This window comes from Xiphophorus hellerii, chromosome 1, assembly GCF_003331165.1.
Source record: "Xiphophorus hellerii strain 12219 chromosome 1, Xiphophorus_hellerii-4.1, whole genome shotgun sequence".
Classification (NCBI taxonomy): Eukaryota; Metazoa; Chordata; class Actinopteri; order Cyprinodontiformes; family Poeciliidae; genus Xiphophorus; species Xiphophorus hellerii.
Genome location: NC_045672.1, coordinates 5,627,149 through 5,649,060, shown reverse-complemented (window position 1 = coordinate 5,649,060; position 21,912 = coordinate 5,627,149). Strand labels below are relative to the sequence as shown.

Sequence of the window (21,912 nt, the reverse complement as noted above, 5' to 3'; positions counted from 1 at the left end):
TGATTATGATTCTCATGCAACTGAAACTGAAACACTAAACTCTGGTTTCAGAAATAGTTGAAGTCAAATCTGTCCTCTTTATTCTGAAAACTAGACTGTAGTTCTTGGGAAATTTAAATTCTTGTGATGTGAAAGCAGCAAAGAAAATGTAATGCTGAAAAATGCATTCCTCTTCCCACTTAATTTCTTTGACTTTAGAGGCACAACTTAAATTTTTATTTTTATTTTTTTTGCAACAATCCAGAACTTGAATCTGGAAAGGATGTTACAGCTACCGTAACCGTGCTCTGGATGCAGCTGGTTGAGGGTGGTGCTTGTGGTTTGTGGTATTTGTTCTTGAAGGTGGAATTTCCAAGTTGCCACACTGAAGTCACAGGTCTCCGTTTGAGCTTGGAAAGTTAAAGGCTCCTTGTCAGCGTTAACTCCTAAATTCAGAAAGGCTTCTGAGTGTTATGCAGGGAGTAATCTCTTCAGAAATGAACCAGCTTTGCAAACCTCTGAAGGTTTGTCACATTGAATGAGTCTTATGAATAACACACAAAAAAAAAACTCTTTTGTGAACATGCTGCTGCAAAATGCCAAGATGTATATTCTAAAGTGCAAACAACAAAGACGTGGACTGGAGTCATGAGACTTGGAATCAGGTCAGACATGCGTCACAAATTCCATTTACCTTGGATTCAGCTTGGGAACGACATGAAAGACTTTGGACTTGTATTGAACCTTCACTCAAATAACTCATGACTTCACTTTGACATAATGGATTTTGAGATCAGGGTTGGTGAGGAATTTCCAACTTTCCAATTCATTTTCTGCGTCCTGTTGAGGCATTTCAGGCATAGAGACAGAGGCTGGTTACCTACATGTAGCAGGGTAGCTTCGCTCTACAAAGAGTATATCTGGTAACCTGATTGCATGATTCACTTTATGAAATTATTGCTCCTGGGATCAAAATGGACAGGTCACATTAATAAGACATGGACCTGTGTTTTGTATGACCTTTGACCTTTTGGATTATTCGAATGGGTGAAACTTTTTGTTTTCAAACTTGGAACTCAAATACAAAAAAAGAAAAATTAACCGATATGTTTAGTAAATTGCCATTAAAGTAGTCATCGAATAAACGACAAAACTCATGAAATCTTCTGGAGTGTATTACCTTTGAATCTCTCCTGGATTGGATTGCAAGTGATTCTGCTAAGTTTATTTTTAAACTTTGATGCTGCTTTTATTGTTGATGGTTTGAATTTCTGAGATTATGGTTGAAGTGTCTTTATTCTGGCAAATCAAATGTTTTAAAACTGTTTCCATTGTTGCCGCTGCCTGCCTTGGCCAAGATGCTCTTGTCAGATAGATCTTTGATCTCTAAATGAATATGAACATGTCACACAAAAAAATCATTTCAAATAATTTTTAGGTGAAAACAAACCTAAAAAAACCCCCCCAGAATTCTTTTTTTTTTTTTTCTCAGTGGTCCAAATCCTCTTCCGTAAAAAAAAACAAGGGGGCTTTTGCTTTGTTTAGACGAAAACATTGTGCCTGTCAGTTCAAACCCAGGGCAGACAGTTCTCCGGCTAGCAGGAAATCCCCTTCCTTGTTCCGCAGGGGAAGCTGCTGATGTACGCTAAAGCGAAGGAGGTGACATGATGCGCTCCGTGCCAGCCGCTGCTGTTACTGTCCTGCTAGCCTGGATTTACCCCAGCTGTGGGCTGTACTTCCACATTGGAGAGACAGAGAAAAAATGCTTCATTGAGGAAATTCCCGACGAGACCATGGTCATCGGTAAGCTAGCAGCTGAGCTGGAGGCCAGCTAGCAGGCGGCGCTAACAGCTGCTCGTTGTAACGAAGGTGCAGCGTCGGACAAAGCCGGCTGGGCTGATTACAGTGATTCTGATGAAACGATGACATTTCTACTGTCCATGACATCTGCATCGCTCTCTAATGTAGCAGCTAATTGCACCACACACAAGTTTCATCCAATATGCAGTTGAAACCAGAAGTTTACATACACCGAATAAGAAGAAACACTCACTCTTTTTTTCCCCTCCTCTCTCACAAAATAAGTTTCGGTCTGATTTAACTTCAGACAGGGAGAAAAGAAACGTGAGGTCCTTTTTTTTTCTGTCAAAGTAAACTATTGGGTGTTCAGCTGTATATTCCACTTTACTCGCTGTTCAGGATCTGATTAAAAGTCTTCTCATTAAAGAGAAGGAGATGAAATCTGCTGAAGAGCAGCGACAGAAGGCCAGTTGTGGGGGTTTCACTTTAGTGTGACCTGAAGGGAGCAGCAGGAAGTCACTGTCACACCGTTACTGTCAGGATGATTATTAATCCAATCATCCAGAACAGAGCTGGTGACACTTTAACCACCCAGAGAGCAGAATCCATAACCAGAGGTCAGAGTGGTCAGAGGAATCCTCTAGATTGAAGTGGGGTTTTAAGGAGTCATCCATCTTAGCTGACATACACTTTTCTGTCGATGCTTGTTGTCTGATCAGCAGCACATATAATAAAAAGGCTTGAAGTGGTTTCGAGCCTCACCTACTTTAAATTGAAAGAGAATCCGTTGAAGGCGCTAAAGATTAAGGCGATGGCACGGAGGCCTTCCAATCAGAAATAAATGACGTGTATGTAGCACGTCTGTCAGAGTGCAGCCACAAAGTGTTTCACAGTAAAAAGTAACAGAAAGCAGCAAAAAATAAGACGCCGCTATCGCTTACCTTTAGTCAAAGTCGTCACAAATATTTTCACGCGGAAAAAATTCTGACTTGATTTTTAATCCACAGAGCAAAATAAAATGCATGCAGCTACTTTTTTTGCATCCTTTCAGCATTTATACTCATAAAAAACAAACATGAAAAAAATCAAATGGAATTTTTTTTTTTATTGTGAAATCGTAAGTTAGCCAGACAGTACTTGGATCCTTTTTTTCTTTGCCTGTTAACAGCATTGGCTAACACATCCCAACTCCTCATCTTCATGTTTTAAAAAAAAGTCTACTATTTAATGATAGAAAATATTTTCAAAATAACTTCAAATACTAGAAATACCACCATGGACTTAAATTGATATTTTTTTGTGGAAAATATAATCAAAAATACTTTCAGAGCAATACTCAGTTTGTTTTATGCCTGAAACTCACTCAGGTTTAGAACTTCAGTGTCGTTGGTCAATAAGAACGTAGTCAGTAACAAGAATCATTCAAATTTATTGGTTTAAACCCAGAAATATACCATGTCCAAGTAACAAATTCACGCTACTGTCCCTTTAAGAGCTGTGGGATGTTTTGTATCTGGCAGGAAAATACCGGACCCAGCTCTGGGACAAACAGACCGGTTCCTTCCTCCCCTCCACTCCTGGACTCGGGATGCACGTCGAGATCAAGGATCCAGACACGAAGGTGAGCTCAGAGCGGCGGTGTCGCCACGACACCCAGCGTGTCGCTCACCACGGCAACCTAAAGCTCCTGGTCTCGGTGTGTTCCAGATCATCCTGTCCCGTCAGTACGGCTCCGAGGGCCGCTTCACGTTCACCTCCCACACGCCTGGAGAGCATCAGATCTGCCTGCATTCCAACTCCACCAAGATGGCTCTGTTCGCCGGAGGGAAGCTGGTAGGAACGTCGCCTCAGACGGACACCTTGACGGTTTATTGACTGATATTTAATTAAAGAAACGGCTTCCATGTGGATGTTTTGACATTTTAATTTTTTTTTAGCTTAAAGCTGTTAACTTTCTGCTGTGTTTCGTTAGCGACTTGCAAAAGCATTCACACCCCTGGACATTTTTCACTTTGCAGCCCTAAACGTTAATGTATTGTACTGCTTTGTGTTCGTCACATTTTTTTTTTCCATCATAAATTGCTTTTTTCTCAGCCTCCTTACACCAGCCAGTAAACTCCTCTGTAATGTTGCAGAGAGTCCATTTGGAGATCCAGGTCGGAGAACACACCAACAACTACCCTGAGATCGCAGCAAAAGACAAGCTGACCGAGCTGCAGCTGCGAGTGCGACAGCTGCTGGACCAGGTGGAGCAGATCCAGAAGGAGCAGAGCTACCAACGGGTCAGTTCAGAAAAACAAAACAAGAAAAATGTTTTGAGATGTTTACCAGAGCTGCTTAAGCCTTGAGCTCACTGCGCTGGTTTGTGCCTGGCAGTACCGGGAGGAGAGGTTCCGCATGACGAGCGAGAGCACCAACCAGCGCGTCCTCTGGTGGTCCATCGCTCAGACCTTCATCCTCATCGTCACCGGGATCTGGCAGATGAGGCACCTGAAAAGCTTCTTTGAAGCCAAAAAACTGGTTTAGCTCGTTCCGGGAGACGAGAGAAACACGGTGGACTAAAAGGAGGAGCAGAACCCGGTCGGTAGCCGTATCTGGTACCAGTTGACCCACACACCAGTCCTGGGAAGCTTTTAGGTTTTACTTCTTAACGTTTTCGGTTTTCTGCAGAAGCGCCGCATTCCAGCTACATTTCCACTCATGTTTAGGTTTTTTCTAAAAAATTTTTGGACCACACTGGACTTTTTTTTTTTTGTTCTTTTTGTGGGTTTTTACACTAAAGGATTTCTGTGAAAGACGTAGAATGTTAAAACTGTTGCATGAAAATAACTTAACAAGTTTGGTTGTTTAGTTGGTTTTGTTGCTGTTTCGTAACAGCCTTCAGTTGTGTTCAACCTGATTTCCAACATGTCCAAATATTATCCTGATACATGAACAGTTGGTTCGCAATTTCAGGACATTTTCATCTCTGTCCTCAATATTTCTTTAAGATAGGAGACGTCAGAGCTTGACCTGTTGAATTTGGTTTCCTGACATGGAACCTTTCTAAAGCCCGTTTGAGGTAATCAGTCCACCTTAAACATCCTGCTGACATCAGGGGTCATGTGAGCTTTCAGAACACAGAGCTGAGATTGTGGAACCAAAGGGGCGTGGTCTGGATCTGTGTCCAATATAAGACGTATGGAACCTTTTCCATCTGGCTTGGCGTCATGGAGGCTGTCTGAAGGTATTGTCCGTACAGGTCACAGTGGTTATTGGATGAAAGGAGCTAGGTTAAGTTAGGTTAGGTTAAACTTTATTAATCCCATAGGGAAATTGAGGTTTTTTTAACTGTAAAAAAAAAGGTAAAATGATTAAATTGGTTTAAAACTAACAAAACCATGCTGTAACCAATTAAAGTCCTACCTACAAGAATATTGACTTTAGCTGCAGCCTGTCATTACGTACGTCAAAATGCATCTTGATTCCTCTCAATTTTGCTTGCATTTAAACACCAATCAGTCACAACACTGTGACCAAAAGCTCAAATAATCCGTCCAAAAACAGCTTTTAGCTGTTGAGGTTTTGATTAGGACCATCTGGAGGTTTCCCGGGGTGTTTCATCCTGGAATGTCGGCAACACGTCCATCGTGTCTCTGCAGAGGCCATAAAGGCTGCATGTCCATCTCAGACTTTAGGTGCTTTTCAAAAGAATTGTCAGATGAAGCCATACACCAGGACGTGTAGTAACTGATTAAAGGGACAGAATTCTCCAGTGATTGGACTAGACCATATAAGTGTACTTGAATTTTAGAACGTTAGAGCAAGCCCTTCTTTCTCTCTTTTGGAATTTCTTTATCCTGGATCTCACGCATGATGTGAACATTTATCAGCTTGTCGACACATTCAGAGGCAGGAAGTATTTAATGTAGTGATCTAGGTAAAAGTTTTTATAACACTTTCTATTTCTTGATAAAAATTAGATTTAAAAAAAAAAAATTCAGAAAGTAATTGTAAACGTTATAGCCGATGTGTTTCACTCATTCCACAACACACGAGTTTGTGATTGTTGGTTCAGGTGTTGAATGTTTTTTGGTGGTTGTGCAGTTTGGCTTTTTCTTTTTTTACTAAATTTTGAATATTTTGAGCTTAAGCTGTTCAGTCACCATCAGTGGGGTTTTTTTTTTCTGCTATAGATTGAATGTTTGACCCACCAGTCCAGGTTTCTCTGCTGTATTTTCATCATTCCAGTGGCTGATTCAAAGTGGGGTCAAAATTTTCTTTCCAGGAAATAATTTTTTAAAAATCCCACCAAGTAGGGTAGGGATATTATTGACATTATTTATGATATTATATATGTATACATACATACGTTTTCTTACCCTTTTAACACCATTAAAAAAAAAATTAAAAAAAAAAGCCAAATCGCTGCTTCAGTTAGTCAAAGTTTCAGCTCATGGAAGTATGGTGGGGAAAAAATGGAAACATTTGGTTTTGCTGGTACTTTATGCTTACAGCTGCATTAAAGTCTTATAAATGTGAAATGGGGAGTGAATCCTGAAGGTTTTTCCTCCAGGTGGTTTGAGGTTTTAGCTCACAGACTGTTTTCTACAGGCTGGCTGACAGACTGCTGTTTCCTCAGATTTTATTTATTTAGCAGTTACAAAACGTCAGGTTTGCCATTTTGGGAGCCGATTTGTCAGTCCAGGGCAGGCTGTCAAATATCGTATGGTAATAACTCATAAAAGAAGACGTCAGTGCTAAAAATTGTTTTTCAATATGTTTAATTTAAATTTGACCTGGATTTCATCCTGAAAGGCTTAATAAAGAAACTTTGTCCAAAAGATGTCCACGTCTTCTGCTTAATATGCCACTCCCCCCCACCCCAAACGGAATAAATACACAGCAATTAACCGATATTTTCAACAGTAAAATTTATTGCTTGGCTTTGGCCTCTCCTGAAAAACCAAACCAAACGATGCCGAAATGCCTTATTGACAGTAAGGACACGTCTAATCACAAGTTTACCTCCTATCTTAGAGTTATTATTTTTTTATTCCACTGACACTTTTATATGAGAACAGGAAAACACTGCGTTCCTCAGAGGAAACCGCTGGACGTCACAGCTGGCAGCTTTGAAAACCAAACATTTGCATAGATTCACTTTCTCTCATCTGGAATAACACACCACTGTACAGACAAAAGCACACACACACACACACACACCCACAGAACGGAAACAAAACCTCCCCTCGGATTTGTCAATATCAAGAATAAAATCTGAGACGTTTGGCACATCATACGAAACCATATCAAATGCACGGTAATTGTTATAAAGGGATAAACAATTTATTAAATCAAATCTTTGTTTTACAAGGAAAGTGGTTCATTGGAGCGAGTGGAACGTTTGACCTCGCGTTGTTCAGTTGGAAAAATAGAAAACAATGAACCAACTCAACAATTAACAAGAGAACAAGGGAAACTGATTTCATGAAGCTAGTCTCTTTTTAATAAACTGTATCAAAGTAATGGAAACTAAAAGGCTTCCATATGTGTGAAGTGTGTTTACACCAGTTAAGATATTTTACTAAAAACAAACAACTGTACTAGATGTGAGGTTTTGTGGACTAGCTGTGAGCAGTCAGTATCCGATCAGTGGTAGATCTAATAATCATGCCATTCGGGGAGTCCAAGAGAAATTCTCACTTGGGAGTCAAGAATAACAACCATGAAGAGTCACAATTGTGCAACAGTTACTTTTTGTCAGTAAAACAAGCAAAAACGAATCATGTTTGATAGCTTGGACAATGAAAGTGTAAGATTTAGAAAGAAAAGACCACAGGCCTTATTCTGGAATGAATAATATGCTTTTTAAAGCGCCACAACAACTCCTGGTGCATATGTTACAGCTCCATTATGGATGTTCATGCTACATATCGGAATAAATAGTGACCCAATTGTGCGACGGTCTCATTAAATATGAGGTGCAAAAAAGATGTTTAAGCAGCAATTTAATCAAACAGCTGAAAAAATCTCTGATTTGAGAGTTGTGGAAAACTTGAGCCTACTTATTGTTACAGGACTGCTGTCAACTTCATGGTAGATACTGACTGCTAACACCTAAGCCACCACCGCAAACAGTCTTACTACATCTGAGTTCCTGTTTTTCATTGGCTTGAATCCACTGGTGGTCACTGTTTTTCCACACGTTGGAAGTGAGAGCAACAGCTGTTAGACACAACTGGTAGAGATGGAAAAGACATCTTATCTCATTTAGTTCTTAACTGAATGTCAATTTAATGATTAGAAAAATCTAAAAGGGGAAAGAAAGTTTATTAATTTGTGACTACTTTTTTTTAATATAACGATGTAAGAAGGCTGCAGTCCTAACTCCAAATGTATGTTAGTCCCCCCCGCCGCCACCCCCTCATTGTCCTGGAGGTATTTTAATAATCTCATTTTAGTGTTCAGATACGGTGAGATGGTGCATCTTCTTAGCAGCTTCTTCTGACACCGTCTTGGCTGTTTTCTCGGGGCTGGGAGCCGGACTGGGAAGGGGACTGGGATTTGGAGTGTTTAGCGCGCTGTTGGGGTACTCCCTGTTGCCGAAGATGATGCTGCCGACTCGCACGTTGGTGGCGCCCACTTCGATCTTGAATCCGCAGGAGAGAGTACAAGTCAGACCAAAGAGGAAAGAAATGTCAATTGGAAGTGCTGTTCAGAAAGTAACATTGAAATTCCAAAACGGTGTAAAATGGAAGGTAAAAGTAAAAATGGAGCTAGCATGCCCCAGTGGTGGGCACACTTCCACTAATGCGCTAACGGCATAGCTACGTTTTCCTTTCAGCGGTTCAGCTAACTTTGAAAATGTGCGGCGTACTTAGCTTCCCTTAAGCTAAGCTATAAACTTTCACTTGCATAAAACATCTTGTTTATCAGCTGTTAAGCCTTCTTAAAATAGTTACGTCTACATTGATGCTCTTATTTTGAAGTGGATGAAGACTGTTTGCAAGGCAGGTCTGTTCCCTCTCCTCGTCTCACATTTTCTATAACCAGTGCTCGCACTGCTTTGTCACGACAACAAGCGCAAATAACTTACCGCATGTTCAAAATCAGTGGACATGCCCATGCTGAGCTCCACCTCCTCCATGGGCAGCTTCAAGCCCTCACACACCTCCTGCCGCCGACTCAACAGCATCTACAGGACGATTTAGACCTCAACCTTTAATGTACGTAAACATGAAGTCCTAACTTGACTTTTTACTGTTGCAATTAGATAAATATAAACAGCACAAAATGCTTCAGGGCAACAGGACTTTCTATCTGTATGTATGGTGTTGGTTTTTTCTTTTAATTTCAACTCCCCTCTTTTTCTATTTACAACTAACTGCGATTAGTCACTTTTTGGGGCTTTTTTTTTTATTATTGCCTAGCCAGAAGAAAAAAATAAATCACTTCAACAAAACCTGACTGCGTGAAGTAGGGCCTTCGTCAACATTAGGACTCGGTGGGAGCTGTTACTGTGCGCTCAGATGAAAAAACACATGGAACACCGGTGAAGCTTCTCAGCAGTGCCCATCTAAACTACTCCAAGAAAGAATCAATAAATCATCCATGAGTTGAAAACTACTTTTTGGTATTTACCAAAAATTTGTTTGATGACCTGGAGCATTTAAGGGGCGGTATTATGTATTTTCTAGGCACATGGTACCATTTTATAGCACAATAAAGTAACTCTGTTACCTTGAGTTATTATGAAAATGCAATATATATTTGAAATAACTTAAAAGAAATATGGATTTTCATCACAGCCATTTTTGACACCATAAAATTGACATCTGTCTCTTTAAGAAGCTCCTACCCTTTCCAACATTCCACTTCAGCTCATTGTCATGACAATGCTTCTCATTATGCCGTCTACAACCATCCTTAGTCTAAGAAGCAGTTCATATGATGAGCTCAGCAGACGTGAAGTTCCACCAAGTGTGTGCTAATGGCTGCTGCCTCTAGTCTGGAGGAGCGAGGCTGGGGGTAGACCCAAATAGGCTGTAACCCAAAATAACTTTGGAGCCTCCAGAATGAGCTGGGGAGTGTTGTTGGGAACGGGGTGTGTGGTTTTCCCTCCAGGACCTGTTACCCCTGTGACCAAAATCCAGTTTATTGGTTGACTGATTAACTGATGGGCAGACTCTAAAAACATCATCTGAAAACCTACAGAAGTGGAGTAAAGTGTCTTCCAAGACTCATAAAATAATATCCTGGCATACTCTGAGCTCCCTCAGTTGTATTAACATGTGAAAAATGTCCTTGATTCCTAGAAATGAACTGACCTTCATCTGAAGGTTTGTACCTGAAAGTCAGGGTTGGGCCCCAGTGTGAGGTCGTAGCCGTAGCGACCGATGGTCATGAGTCCTGAGAAATGCAGGGCAGAGCACTGCGACACAATGTGTTTAACCGTGTTGACCGTGTCCTCCGGCGGCAGGCCGTGTTTGCCTGAAACCAAATATGTAGAGCCCTGCATCAGCAAACGCAATCAGGAGCTTCACTTCTGTGATCAGCAACACTCACTCTGCTCGCCACTGGTGTTGACCTGCACCATGACCTTTAACCTCTGGCTGCCCGCTCCTCGGAGACGCTGCCACGAGCTGTTGACCTTGTCGGCCAGCTTTGCGGAGTCGATGGTCTCCACGAGGAAAAGGTTAGGGACGCCTGGAGGACACGACGACTCGTGACGGTTTGCAAACAGGAAGCTAATGGAGGAAAGACTAGCAGAGCCGACGCCACTCACCCAGCAACTTGTTGACGTTGTTCTTCTGTAGGTGGCCGATGAAATGCCACTTGATTTCTGGGCATGACTCTAAAATCTAGATAAGGAGGAAGAAGGACATTTGTAAAAGCTAAAAGGTCGAACTCTGCACTCCATCCTCCTATGTGAACCTACCAGTGGATCTGACGCTTTGTCCACGAGCTCATTAACCTGGAAGGAGAGACGTATGGAGGTCAGTCTCTCTATCAATTCCTTGATGAATTGCAGCGCTCCATACTCACATAGTTCTCGCCGAAGTTGCGCTGTCCTTGCCTGTAGGCCTCCACAATCATCTCTGGGGGTTTGGTCTTGCTGACAGCTACAAGGCGGGGCGGCACAGCCGGGAGCGTCTGAGGAAGGACAAACTATCCGTCATCTGAATCGGTGGATGCGCTCCGAGGTTGGTGCCGGTTGTTACAGTGCCTCCAAAAACCGTTCACACCATACAACTCTTTCAGATTCTGTCGCATTGTTTGTTATTATTATGGAAGGGTGGCAAAAGAAAAGGTACTGCTGGAAGAAAACCATCAAAATCTCTGCTTGCCCTTTGCCAGAACCCATCTAAGGGACAAGATCGGTCGATGCGTACATACACTGGGCCTCTGACCACCACAAGAATATGTGTGGTGTTCCTGGAACTGCAATGACTGAATAGAAATGCGTACCACACTTCTCAGATTTATATTTGCTAAAAAGCTTGAAAAACACCACGTCCCGTTTAGTCCACAAGTATGAGCTACTCTGTACTGGTTGAGATGCTGTGAGGAACCAACATCGGGACCAAACCGGGACAGTGTGCTGCATTATGACCAACTCTGACGGACATTACCTTCATTCAAATAACTTTGAGAATCACATCTTGTGTTGGAATATTAATACATTTTTTTCTTTTTCTGGTGGACAAGCTGTTAGTTCCAAATGACTTTGGTTGTCAATATGTCTGATACAACACTGGTCCATCTCAAGAGTTTAGGAGGCTTTTTATACCCCGATGCTTCGAGAAACATTCTGAAACAGCTCAATTAGGCCAAATGAAAATTATCGACAGAGATGAAATGAAAAAATAACAAGAAGGTCTCTATGATCTGAAACAAACTATCAGAAATACTGTGATAAAAACAAAACAAAACACGCTACTCTGATTGGCTCAGCTTAATCCACAAAATGATGCCAAGAGATGAACGTGCATCCACAGAATGAACGGATCCTCGCATTAACATGCTGTCGCTTTAAATCACGAATCGTGTTATGAAAGTGCTGCTACAGGCTCGAGTGCCTTCCATCCAAAGGTTGAGATGTTTGGCAGCCTTGCATAACCTCAGCTCTCTCCGCCGCCTTGCTGCTTTCCCGCCTCCACACAGCGGAGCATCAGAGAGGCTCTCCCGGGGCAGCTGTTACCTTGGCCCGCCGCGCCGCCGCCTGCTTCACCCGCTCCAGCACCGACTGGACCGCCTTCCCAACCTCCTCCGACATTGCTACTTTCCACATTCCGTCAAAACGGCTACGAAACGCTACGTGAAGGAGACGCAACGTCTTTGACGTCAATACGCTTTCAAAGTAAAAGTCCACCTGCAGGACGGAAGCGCAGACAGCGCCCTCTGTTGGTCAACTCTTAGAGTTTCACTTTTGAGAAGTACATTCAGTATATCTTTTACTGAAACGTATTTTTTGTCAAATGTTTTTGTGATGTATTGGAGCTCAATATATATTGCTTTTTTTTCCAATACATATACCCGTGAAACCCTTTTGTTGCACTGATGAGAGCAGGTTTGTTTAAGTAACTAAAGTAAAAATTTCAGACCATGTTTTCTATATCATCCGTCTCCTTTAACTCAGTCCCTTAAATCACTTAACCACTGAAATGGGGCGTTAGTGTCTATAAGTTTTTGATTTTCTCTTTATATGCCACTGTGCATTATGGTTTGTTTAGATGTAATTTTTCAAACAGAAATCATGCTACCATGTTGATTCTAGAAACATTGCCTTTCCTGCCTAAACTGAACAAGCCAGACTCATTTTTATCAAATACCTTACAACAATTTTGGATATTGTATCATTCCAACTTTCAGATGCTGTAGCTTAGCTATCCACATGCTGTTTTGAAGCTTGTAGAAGTAGGAAGTAACTGCAGTTCAGGAATTTTGATGAGTACATCTTGTCTGGAGGATTTCCATTCAAGGTCAGCTTAAAGAAACCGCTACTTTCGAGAAAACTTCCATCTGGAAAAAAATAAATAAAACCCAGAAATCATATAATGATATTTACTTTACAGTCATTTTAGCTAAGTGGCTATTATAAAACAATAAATTCCCTTATAATAAAAAGGACAGGCACAAAAACAAATAAGGAAAATGTAATTTATTCCCATTAAATCACAAAACACCAAAATGAAGAGAAATTCGCCATCACACAACTGCTGAGTCTGTAGAACAAAAACTTTAAAAAAAATGAATAACAAAAGATAAAACTGCAGCTCATTCTTTCCACCATCCTCCTCTCTTCTCATACTCTCTCTAAAGCCTCCAACATGATGATGCTGTTTCCTCTGATAACCTGCAGCAGAGAAAAAACCCTTATGAAAATACAAAACATCAAACACTGCATTCTTTTAAATATAATTCTATATCGTAGTTGAATATAATCAGTAGTTTTAAACATTAATAAGTGACATAAGAATCCCAGAGAACAGTGTGGGAAATCTGGGTGGTTTCTCTCCGTGTCTGTTATCAGATTAACTCGCCGTTTCTCGGCTAACAAACATTAAAAGCTGAAGCGGGTTCCTGAGCTGCCAGGTACTGACCACCATGCCGATGGTGTTCTGCTGTCCACCTGGGCCCATCTCCAGGCAGTCGTCCATCACCAGGTTCATGAAGGGGTCGAACCCTCGTAGGATGCCCTGCACATGCCTCCCTCCGTTCAGCTTCACTGCAACACAAACCCAGAACCTCTCAGAAGATTTTTAAACCACGTCAGACGCCAGAAACAAAACGATAAGCTACATTTATTCCAGATCAGTTTCCTTTGGACTGTCAGATTTCTTATTGAGGCCATTAAGAGGTCTAATTATTTTAAATAATTTTGGTATAAAAAAAAGAGAGAAAGAAATTACAACCTGATGAGCACAAACGTTTGCATAAGTCAGTGTTTCTAAAAGATTGATAGATAAAATTACCAGTCATGTTCTTGTAAGGTTAAAGTGAGATTTACTGATCCATCAAACAATATGACTACCTGAAAATATCTGAGGTTTTTTGTTTCTTTTCCGCAATAGAAAAGGTGTTTGCTCATGTGAATATGTTGCCTTTTTGCCAACGTGAAATGCTTTGCTACAAGCAGTCGGCTCCAGATAACGTTTTTATTTCTTTAGATCAAATTCACAAAAATTATGTTGAAGTTAGAACATAAAGGAGACAATAAACATTTAGTGAAAAAAAAGAAATGAAATAAAGGGTCATTTCACAGCTTCTAAAGCAGCAGATGTGGTCATCTCTAGTTCAAAACATAAAATACTAAGATTTATCAAACAAGGAATTAATTTAATCTACAATTAAACTGAAATTGTTGGAACAAATATTCGAAAGGCTTTAAAGGCCGTTACTAAGAAAATCTAAAAAAAGGTTGATGTCGGTGTTTGCTATTTTTTTACAATCTGGAATTTCTTAATCAGTTGAACTTTTATTTCACTAGGCAAAACATTAGAACAACTTCTTATTTACAATACTAGTCTGAAAGTGCTGAAACACTGAAGTCTGACGATGTGGGGAAAAAATCCAACAGCTTTCCTCCCCGTTCTTCATCTCAAATTGAGCCCATTTTAAAGTACAAATTCAACAACGCATGGCAGGAATTTATATGGACAAAACAGGAGGATGGAAGGAACAGTCGAATGATAAGGGATGTAACTGCAACAACGAACAAAAACAAGACCAAAATCCACCTGTTTGTGAAGCTGCTCACCAACCAGGTAGCAGGAACGAAAGCCCAAAATAATAGTATTAAAAGCCTCTGGTGCTATTGTTTGGAGTAGTAGTAGCATAAAGAAGTAAACAAGTTAAAGAAACTGTGTGTTTAAAAGGCCAATCAAGTTCTAAATTGATCAAAACAATTTTATTTATAGAAATTTTGTAACCGAAGTGAAAAATATAAAGCTATACGCAAATTGTGGTACTTCAAAACACAATGAAGAAATAAGCTACGAAAATGACAAAAACAATATTTAGGCCGAAGAAATACAACTCCAAATAAGATTTTCTCCATAAAGCTGTGGAAACCATTAGGTAATAAAAATAATCATGTTAGAAGAGAGTAAAATACTTAATGACAGCGACTATTACTATCACACAGGATCGGTACATAAAAATATCAGAACTATGAACTTGTCTAACAAACTAGAAGTCTTAACATAAACTGGAGGTGTTTCTTTTTGCTTTAATCATGGCTGCCTGTCATTCAGTGACATAATTAGAGGATGGAAAATTAGACGGAAACAGTGCTCAACCCTTACTTCATAAAAACATTACCCAAAGAAGGTGGAGTAAAACCGCTCCTAGAAGTATTTCATTGCTCAAAAAGTTGATCGAGTAAATGTAGCTAGTTACTAGCCACATCTGCCTCTGGCATGCTACAAGCTAACACTTTAACACAAAAGTACAGTGTCTGTGAATGATAATTGAGCCATACTCACAGGAAAGCTTCTTGTCCATAAACCTAAAATAGAAAGACATTTTCTGTAAATGAAAGTTATATTCAGGACAGTTCCAACAGCACTGCTAATGTTAGCATCCTGCCACTGAAAACAATACAGCTGAGATAATACGCTGCTTTAATTTCTACCAAGAACAAAAACAGTCAGATTACCCTTCCCGCTTTGCATTAAACCCAAGTAGACTTACTTTTTCAGCTCTGGTGGGTGTGCTTTGCTCATTTTGTGTTTAGTTGCAGAAAGCCTGTATGCTAGCTGTTCGTTTGACAAAGCCGCGGAAGGAAAGCGTGCATAGGGTCAGAACGGAAGTTGTCTGACGTAATTGTGAAAAGGGCCTATCAGCGACCGGCGTCAACGTTCCAACAACCACACACCGCCCCCAAGAGGCCGGGAGGAGGCAGAGTCTTGAATAACTAATAGCGAAGCAGGTTTTGTAGAATCACTGAAAACACGTTTAATGTTGAAATGTGATGGTTTTAAACCAATTCAAAAGTCTTATATAGAAGTACAATGCATTAGTCTTTCAGAATAAAAAAAAATCCAAATGTCTTATCAATTTAACTACATATACTTCCAGATATTTTTAGAGATAAATCAGACCATACTATATGTCAGGTCAAGATATTTTATAAGAAACTTGTCCAGTCAGACTAAATATTTTTAAATACAATTATTCACAGTCTAGTTCAATAGAATCTCAAAACAATTCAGACAGAAAATGATGAGCAGGGAGTGAGCTTCTTAAGGGCAGTGCAGGTCAATAAAGTGAAAGAACTTCCAGAATTGATTATGCATACAACCTTATTGTGCTGAACAGCTTATAGCCCTGCTGCTCACCCAGTAGAGCTGGGCCATGTGGCTGGGAAGAGGGAAGTCTTGGCTTCTCTAATAAGCTGCTGTCACCATGACACCATCCCAGATTAAACAGAAGATGGAGGTTTTCAGAAACTCTGAAGTTAAAAAGCATAAATTTTAAAAATGTTACATCTTAAGTAATTAAGAACCAATATATATGCCATATGTGGCTTTGTTAAAAAAAAATTCCAATATAGGATTTTTCCAATGAACAAATGCACTAAAATGCTTCCCCCCCAAATAATTCTCAGGCTGACATAGTACTGCAATAAACTACTTTATTTAGGGCATTATAAAAAATTTGAAAAAAAGTCAAGGTCTTTATATGATGTAAATAAATTCCTTGGGTACATACAAGAGGCCAGTCATGTTAAGGCAGAATAATCCACCATCAAACCTTAACACCAGTCTCACAAAGAGAAACAAACCCCTAATATTTCAGATGTATAGTTGTTTTATTCTGTCATCTATAAAGCAGTATGAACCAATTTATTGGAAAAAAAAGTTATAAAATAATCATTTATATAATTTTCACAGTAGCACCTTAAAGACAGTATCTAAACAAAAAGAAAAAAATGCCAGTTGCTTCTCAACTGCTGTTAATCCACATGTTTGCATAGGTGAGACGTTCAAGCCAACTGTTTCAAACTGAATTTGAACTACAGAGAACAAGTATTTCCATGAAAGATGCTTGGGACAGTTCAGCTGAACCACAACCTTTGTCAGAATTATTGATTTATTGTCAGAAATGTTCAAGTTGAAGTATCTTGTACCAGTTTATTCTACTCAGGGGTGGTGGTGGTGGTGGGGTGGGGGGCAGATACACATTTGAAGGGGGAAAGAGGGAATACTTGGCACAGGACCTACAACCATTTTCTGCATCAGCAGCTGCATTTAAACCAACTTTAGAGACAATTTCAAAAGAAATGCAACAATTCAAATCCAGTGGTGTTGAGAACTATTGTGTCTTCAGAAGTATAAAGTATGCTTCATCAGCATAATAGCACACATTGCTGCAGAGCATTTGACAAAAGTCCTTCAAAAATGTGCTGGAAAAAAAAGAAAGAAAAGAAGCCAGACTAGAATCCACAAACACATATAGAGCTCCAGCAGGATCCTTCTGTTGTGATTCAATCAGGGGGAAAGGATGATCTGATTAATGCATTTATTCACTTTCTAAGGCAAACTGGATATTTGACTAAAAAACAAAAATCCACGTAGCTAATGTCAACTGTAGTGTGTAGAGATTTAAACCCATCAGTGAAAAGCTGCTGTGGTTCACAAGCTGATAACCATCTGTGGTAATGCTGTTTCTGATTGCCATTTCATATTTGCTCCTAACCGTTTTAGTGGCGATGCTTGGTCCCGTCATCAGCAGCTCTGTTTAAACTGATGGGTGTCATTTAAACCAATCAGAATCCAGAGATCAGAACACCTGAAAGGTAATCTGTGGTTAAAGGCTTACATGGGCTTCCTTTAGACCCTGATATGTTGCTACAGAATAACATTCAGTCATCAGGTCCATCAGTCAAATAGTTACTTTCACACATTTTAGCATTTTCAGCTCTCATACACCAAGCTGACATGTTCGGCACCTGAACGCATCACAACCCGACTCAGGGAGCAGAACCAACACTCTGGGTCCAGCCGCTGCTGTCCGTTTGGCCCATAAGGAAGCTGCAGCTGGAGGTCAGGCTTTGGTGGGCTGCAGGGAGAGGCGCTGCTCCTCAACCTCCACCCGAACCCGGAGGTGCTCCTGGCAGTGTTCTAGAAACGAATCCAAAGCGGAGAAGCCCTGCTGGCAGGGAACGCAGTGGTAGAGCCTCTGCTTCCTGGAGGCTGGCCCTTTGGACCCGTCCATCTCACACGCACACACACTGCACTGGCGCTGTCTCACTGACGCCTGGTGCAGCTCTATGTGCTCCTTCAGTTGCTGCTGGGTGGAGAAAACTTCTGGACAGGAGGGACAGGGGAACTCGCTGTCCTCTCGCTCTGACTCCCCTCCCGAATCATCCACACTGGGCGAGATACTGCGCGGCTTCCCAAGTGGACTTGGTCTGGCTGCCGGGCCGTTAGTGAGGGATAGGGAGTCAGGGACGGCACAGTCTGCGGAGCTGCCGTCGCCGTTGATGACGATGGGAGCGGAGCCAGCTGCTTTGTGCTGCCTGCAGTGTGCCCTGAAAGTCAGATGGTGACTGAAGACTTTGCTGCAGATTTGGCACGGATACGTGCAGTGCTTCCGGCTCTTCTTGACGACGGGCCTGGTCTCCCTCCTGATGAGCTTCTCTCTGCGGTGCTTCTCTTTGCGGTGCATGTACAGCTGCGACGTGCTCTTGAAGACCATGTCGCACGAGCGGCAGCTCAGGAGCTTCCTCTTGGCTTTCAGGGTCACCACTTCAGTCCTCTCCTCCTCTTCCTCACTCGTCACTTTGGTGCTGGGCGTCTCCTCTGCGTGGCTATCCTGAAAATGCCGCCGCAACGCAGTGTCTGAGCAGAAAATCCTGGAACAGATCCGGCACGCGCTGATGGCGCCTCCGCTGGGCCCCGGCGTGTCTGAGAAATCCGAGTGGGCGGAGTCGCCCTCAGAAACGGGTGGAGAGTCATCTGGGAGGCTGTGGGCGTCGGCAGCGTTGGACGGAGACTTGCTGCAGCCGGCCTGCTGGTGGTGCAGCAGTGCCTGTTTCTGGCTGAAGCCCCTCCCACAGGGGGCACAGGCGTACGGGCTGCTGTCTAACAGGTGGGGTTGGCGGTGCAGCGGCGTCTCCTGCAGCCTGCCGGGGTGCGACAGCAGAGCGGCGCATGGTGCGCTGCAGCCGTCAGCCTCCAGGTTGCAGCGGTGCAGCTGTAGGGACGACCTGAGGGAGAACTGCTGGCCACACAGCGTACAGCGGTGGGGCTTCGGCAGCACGCCGTCCGTCTCCTGGTGCTGCAGCACATCTTTGGGATAAGGGAAACCTTTTCCACATTCCTGACAGCCATACAGAGGAAGGCAGGGGGGCGGATGGTTTGCAGCGTGTTGCTTGGCATCGGTGCGTGCGATGAAGTTGGCCAGCCTGGACAGGGTGTCCGCTCTGAAGGAGCCCTGTGACCTAGAGGAGTTCCAGCCGACCCCGTCCATCGCTCTGCCCTGCTATAAGACAGAGGACATCAGAGTCACACTGGTTCCATTTAGCAAATGGAAATAATTTTTCTTAAAAAAAAAAGGGGTCTAGGAGAAAGAAAGAGAAAGTGTGACACAGTATGGTCATACTTCATCAATAAAGTTGTATTGCAAATTGTCTATTATAATATGACCATTCTGCTGGACTGTAAGACCTCACCTACGTCTCATGTCTTTTCAAGGTGGTGGAGTGTGTAGCCAACTGAGGTATTTAATGCGGATTCTCTCACCTGAGCTGTGGATCTCGGTAGCTTCTCCAGGATTACCACAGGCCTCTTCAACGCCTCTGCGAACAGTACCCTCTGTGACTGGATTCTTTGTTTAGGTGGACGGCCACGTCCTGTGAGGCTCGCAGTTGTGCCGTACTCTTTCCATGTTCGGATGATGGCTACAACAGAGCTATGAGAGATCTTCAAAGATTTGGATATTGTTTTGTAACCTAACCCTGCTTTGAACTTCTCCACGACCTTCTCCTTGACCTGTCGGCTGTGCTCCTTGGTCTTCATGATGCCGTTTGACCTCTAGTAATTATAGCTCGACCCTAGTTAGTAGGGGTCGACATTGCATTTGATTTTATGTACAAGTATCAGAATGAAAGGGCTGAACAGGCAACATTTCTTCTGATTTAATCTTCAGGAGTAGTTTTGTCTGGTTTTCTGCGGTCTGCCCCAGCTTTCTCTTCTGAAAGAAATAAAAGGAAAATGTAGCGTTGATAGGGTTACAATATCAGTAACGGGAAGTAAAATAATCACACTCTGAGAAACTGCTAGTGGTTTTTCCAGTCACATCTTCTTGTACGTTTATTTGTCAAGAATATTAACTCACTCTAATCCGGCTTGTTCACTTAAGGGTGACCCTTGGTTGTAGTTTTATTCTATTAAAAAAAAAAAACAACAAAAAAAAACCCCGAAGTTGAGACACTGATCATTTACGCATTGATATGTCTGTTAGGTGTGGACTTCCGCTTTTCCCAAATGGCAGAACACGGCTTTGGAAAATACAAGAATGTCTAACATGGCGCGAGACCATTTGGAATCACGTCCACATTTAACTGCGTTCTATTAATAAATAAACTTAGCTGCAGAGGTCGAGATACGATAGTGAAAGTGAGGTTTCACTCCCTTCTAGCTTGCTTCCTTCATTCACTGACGTTTCCAGTAGCTGCTAAAGTTTGATATCTTCCATGTGGCTGAAGCCTAAACGAGCAGACAGCTGCAAAGTGAAAGCCAGTAGCTCCATGTGAAAGTAAACACAGTTAGCTCCCTGTGTGCTAATGTTAGCTCGTTGCTAAGCTGCGCGAACATGGCTCCGTATTTTAACGGCTCACCTGCTCTCTTTCACAACCTGAGGGACTTCTGTATGGGCAGTTGGCCACAGTCACACCATGGAAGCGGCACAGATCCGTTCTGACCGCGTGGTCCAGAACCACGGCATTGGCATGACTGCAATGGTTCGTTCGAGCGAAGTTTTTGTAGTAATCAGGGGCACTTCCGGTGTGTCATTCAAAACAGCTTTGTAGTTCCCAGTGAGTTTTTGACCCGCCCACAAATACACCCGATAAATATAAATAGATAAAAGTATTTATATTTTTATAAATATAAATATGATATTTTTTTAGGAATATCATATTCCTAAAAAAAAAAGAAAAGTAGCATCATTTTGGGATTTTTATTCAATAATATTGTTTTTAGTTGTTCCTTTTTTTCTGACGAAGTTTTTGCAAAAACATTTATTTATTTCTGCAGCAGTTATATTTCTCAGCCATTTCGGAGTAAGTTTCTTTTTTTTTCTTTTACATATGTAAGGCATTAATACAAAAGTTCTTCATAGGCTGTGGGTACAGCCTTCTGCAGTACTTGATCGCTGCAGAAGAGGTCATGCAATCATTTGAATCAGCTGTTCTGAAATAGAGTCACATCTAAAACATGCAGAGCAGGAGGGCCCGAGGACTGGAATTGAGAAGCAGTAAGGAACCCTGAGTCCTGTGTTTCAGAAACAAAATTTGCTTTCCACCAACCTCTTTATATGAGATGTAAATAGCTGGAAATCTCGGAAGCTCCTGTGGGAAGCTAATGGAAGGAAGCCTAAAATGCTTGAACTTCAATGAAAAACATCAGTAAGTAAATCCTTGAAATGTTCTTTCTTTTCTTATTGTGACATTTAACAAATAGAATTAGCTTTGGTAATTCTAGCTGACCTAAGGCAAGAAACGTTTGGTCTGATTTAACAGAGAGAAACAAATGTTGTTAATAAAAATATTAACCAAAGACAACACAGGCAAACACAAAATGCATTTTTAAGATGAAGTTTATTATTAAGGGGGGAAAAAAGAGATCCAAACCTAAATGGCGCTGTGTGTAAGCTGATTATCCCTCCTGTTAAATCATAACTGATTTATCACACTTGAGTTCACTGTCTCTAGACACACCCTGGTTTAATTACTGACACAGCTGATCTTAATCAAGACATAACTTAAACAGGACCTGCCTGACATAGTGAAGAACACCAAAATATCATCAAAAGGCAGACAATATGCAGAGATCCAAGGAAATTCAGGAACAAAAATAAAGTAATTGATTTCTATCAGTCTGAAAAGGGTTACAAAGTCATTTCTAAAGTGTTGGACTGCAG

The 21,912-nt window shown here is 41.6% G+C and overlaps 4 protein-coding genes across 6 annotated transcripts; 1 reads left to right on the top strand and 3 right to left on the bottom strand.

Moving 5' to 3' along the window:
- Nucleotides 1–1,586: 1,586 nt before the first annotated feature.
- tmed4 (transmembrane p24 trafficking protein 4) lies at nt 1,587–6,165 on the top strand. Its single transcript, XM_032569635.1, has 5 exons — nt 1,587–1,782; nt 3,300–3,400; nt 3,487–3,612; nt 3,915–4,061; nt 4,156–6,165. Exons 1-5 carry the CDS (start codon nt 1,644–1,646, stop codon nt 4,303–4,305), a joined length of 663 nt encoding a protein of 220 aa, XP_032425526.1. The 5' UTR covers nt 1,587–1,643; the 3' UTR covers nt 4,306–6,165.
- A 510-nt stretch (nt 6,166–6,675) lies between these two features.
- plpbp (pyridoxal phosphate binding protein) lies at nt 6,676–12,095 on the bottom strand. 2 transcript variants are annotated; one of them, XM_032569614.1, is made up of 8 exons: nt 11,963–12,095; nt 10,807–10,914; nt 10,700–10,735; nt 10,547–10,622; nt 10,327–10,467; nt 10,109–10,251; nt 8,858–8,956; nt 6,676–8,410 (listed from the first exon to the last, which is right to left on the bottom strand). In XM_032569614.1, exons 1-8 carry the CDS (start codon nt 12,050–12,052, stop codon nt 8,219–8,221), a joined length of 885 nt encoding a protein of 294 aa, XP_032425505.1. In that variant the 5' UTR covers nt 12,053–12,095; the 3' UTR covers nt 6,676–8,218. The 2 variants fall into 2 exon arrangements, with proteins under 2 accessions (XP_032425505.1, XP_032425514.1); XM_032569623.1 differs by lacking the exon at nt 8,858–8,956.
- An 812-nt stretch (nt 12,096–12,907) lies between these two features.
- On the bottom strand, nt 12,908–15,610 carry snrpg (small nuclear ribonucleoprotein polypeptide G). Its single transcript, XM_032569649.1, has 4 exons — nt 15,457–15,610; nt 15,249–15,271; nt 13,365–13,489; nt 12,908–13,117 (listed from the first exon to the last, which is right to left on the bottom strand). The coding sequence occupies exons 1-4, from the start codon at nt 15,486–15,488 to the stop codon at nt 13,067–13,069; spliced, it is 231 nt and encodes a 76-aa protein (XP_032425540.1). The 5' UTR covers nt 15,489–15,610; the 3' UTR covers nt 12,908–13,066.
- A 769-nt stretch (nt 15,611–16,379) lies between these two features.
- Nucleotides 16,380–20,778, bottom strand: LOC116724157 (zinc finger protein 594). Of its 2 annotated transcripts, none has more exons than XM_032569592.1 (3): nt 20,609–20,778; nt 19,512–19,962; nt 16,380–19,251 (listed from the first exon to the last, which is right to left on the bottom strand). In XM_032569592.1, the coding sequence occupies exons 2-3, from the start codon at nt 19,785–19,787 to the stop codon at nt 17,812–17,814; spliced, it is 1,716 nt and encodes a 571-aa protein (XP_032425483.1). In that variant the 5' UTR covers nt 19,788–19,962; nt 20,609–20,778; the 3' UTR covers nt 16,380–17,811. The 2 variants fall into 2 exon arrangements, with proteins under 2 accessions (XP_032425483.1, XP_032425491.1); XM_032569600.1 differs by having other exon boundaries at nt 16,380–19,248.
- Between the last annotated feature and the right edge of the window lie 1,134 nt (nt 20,779–21,912).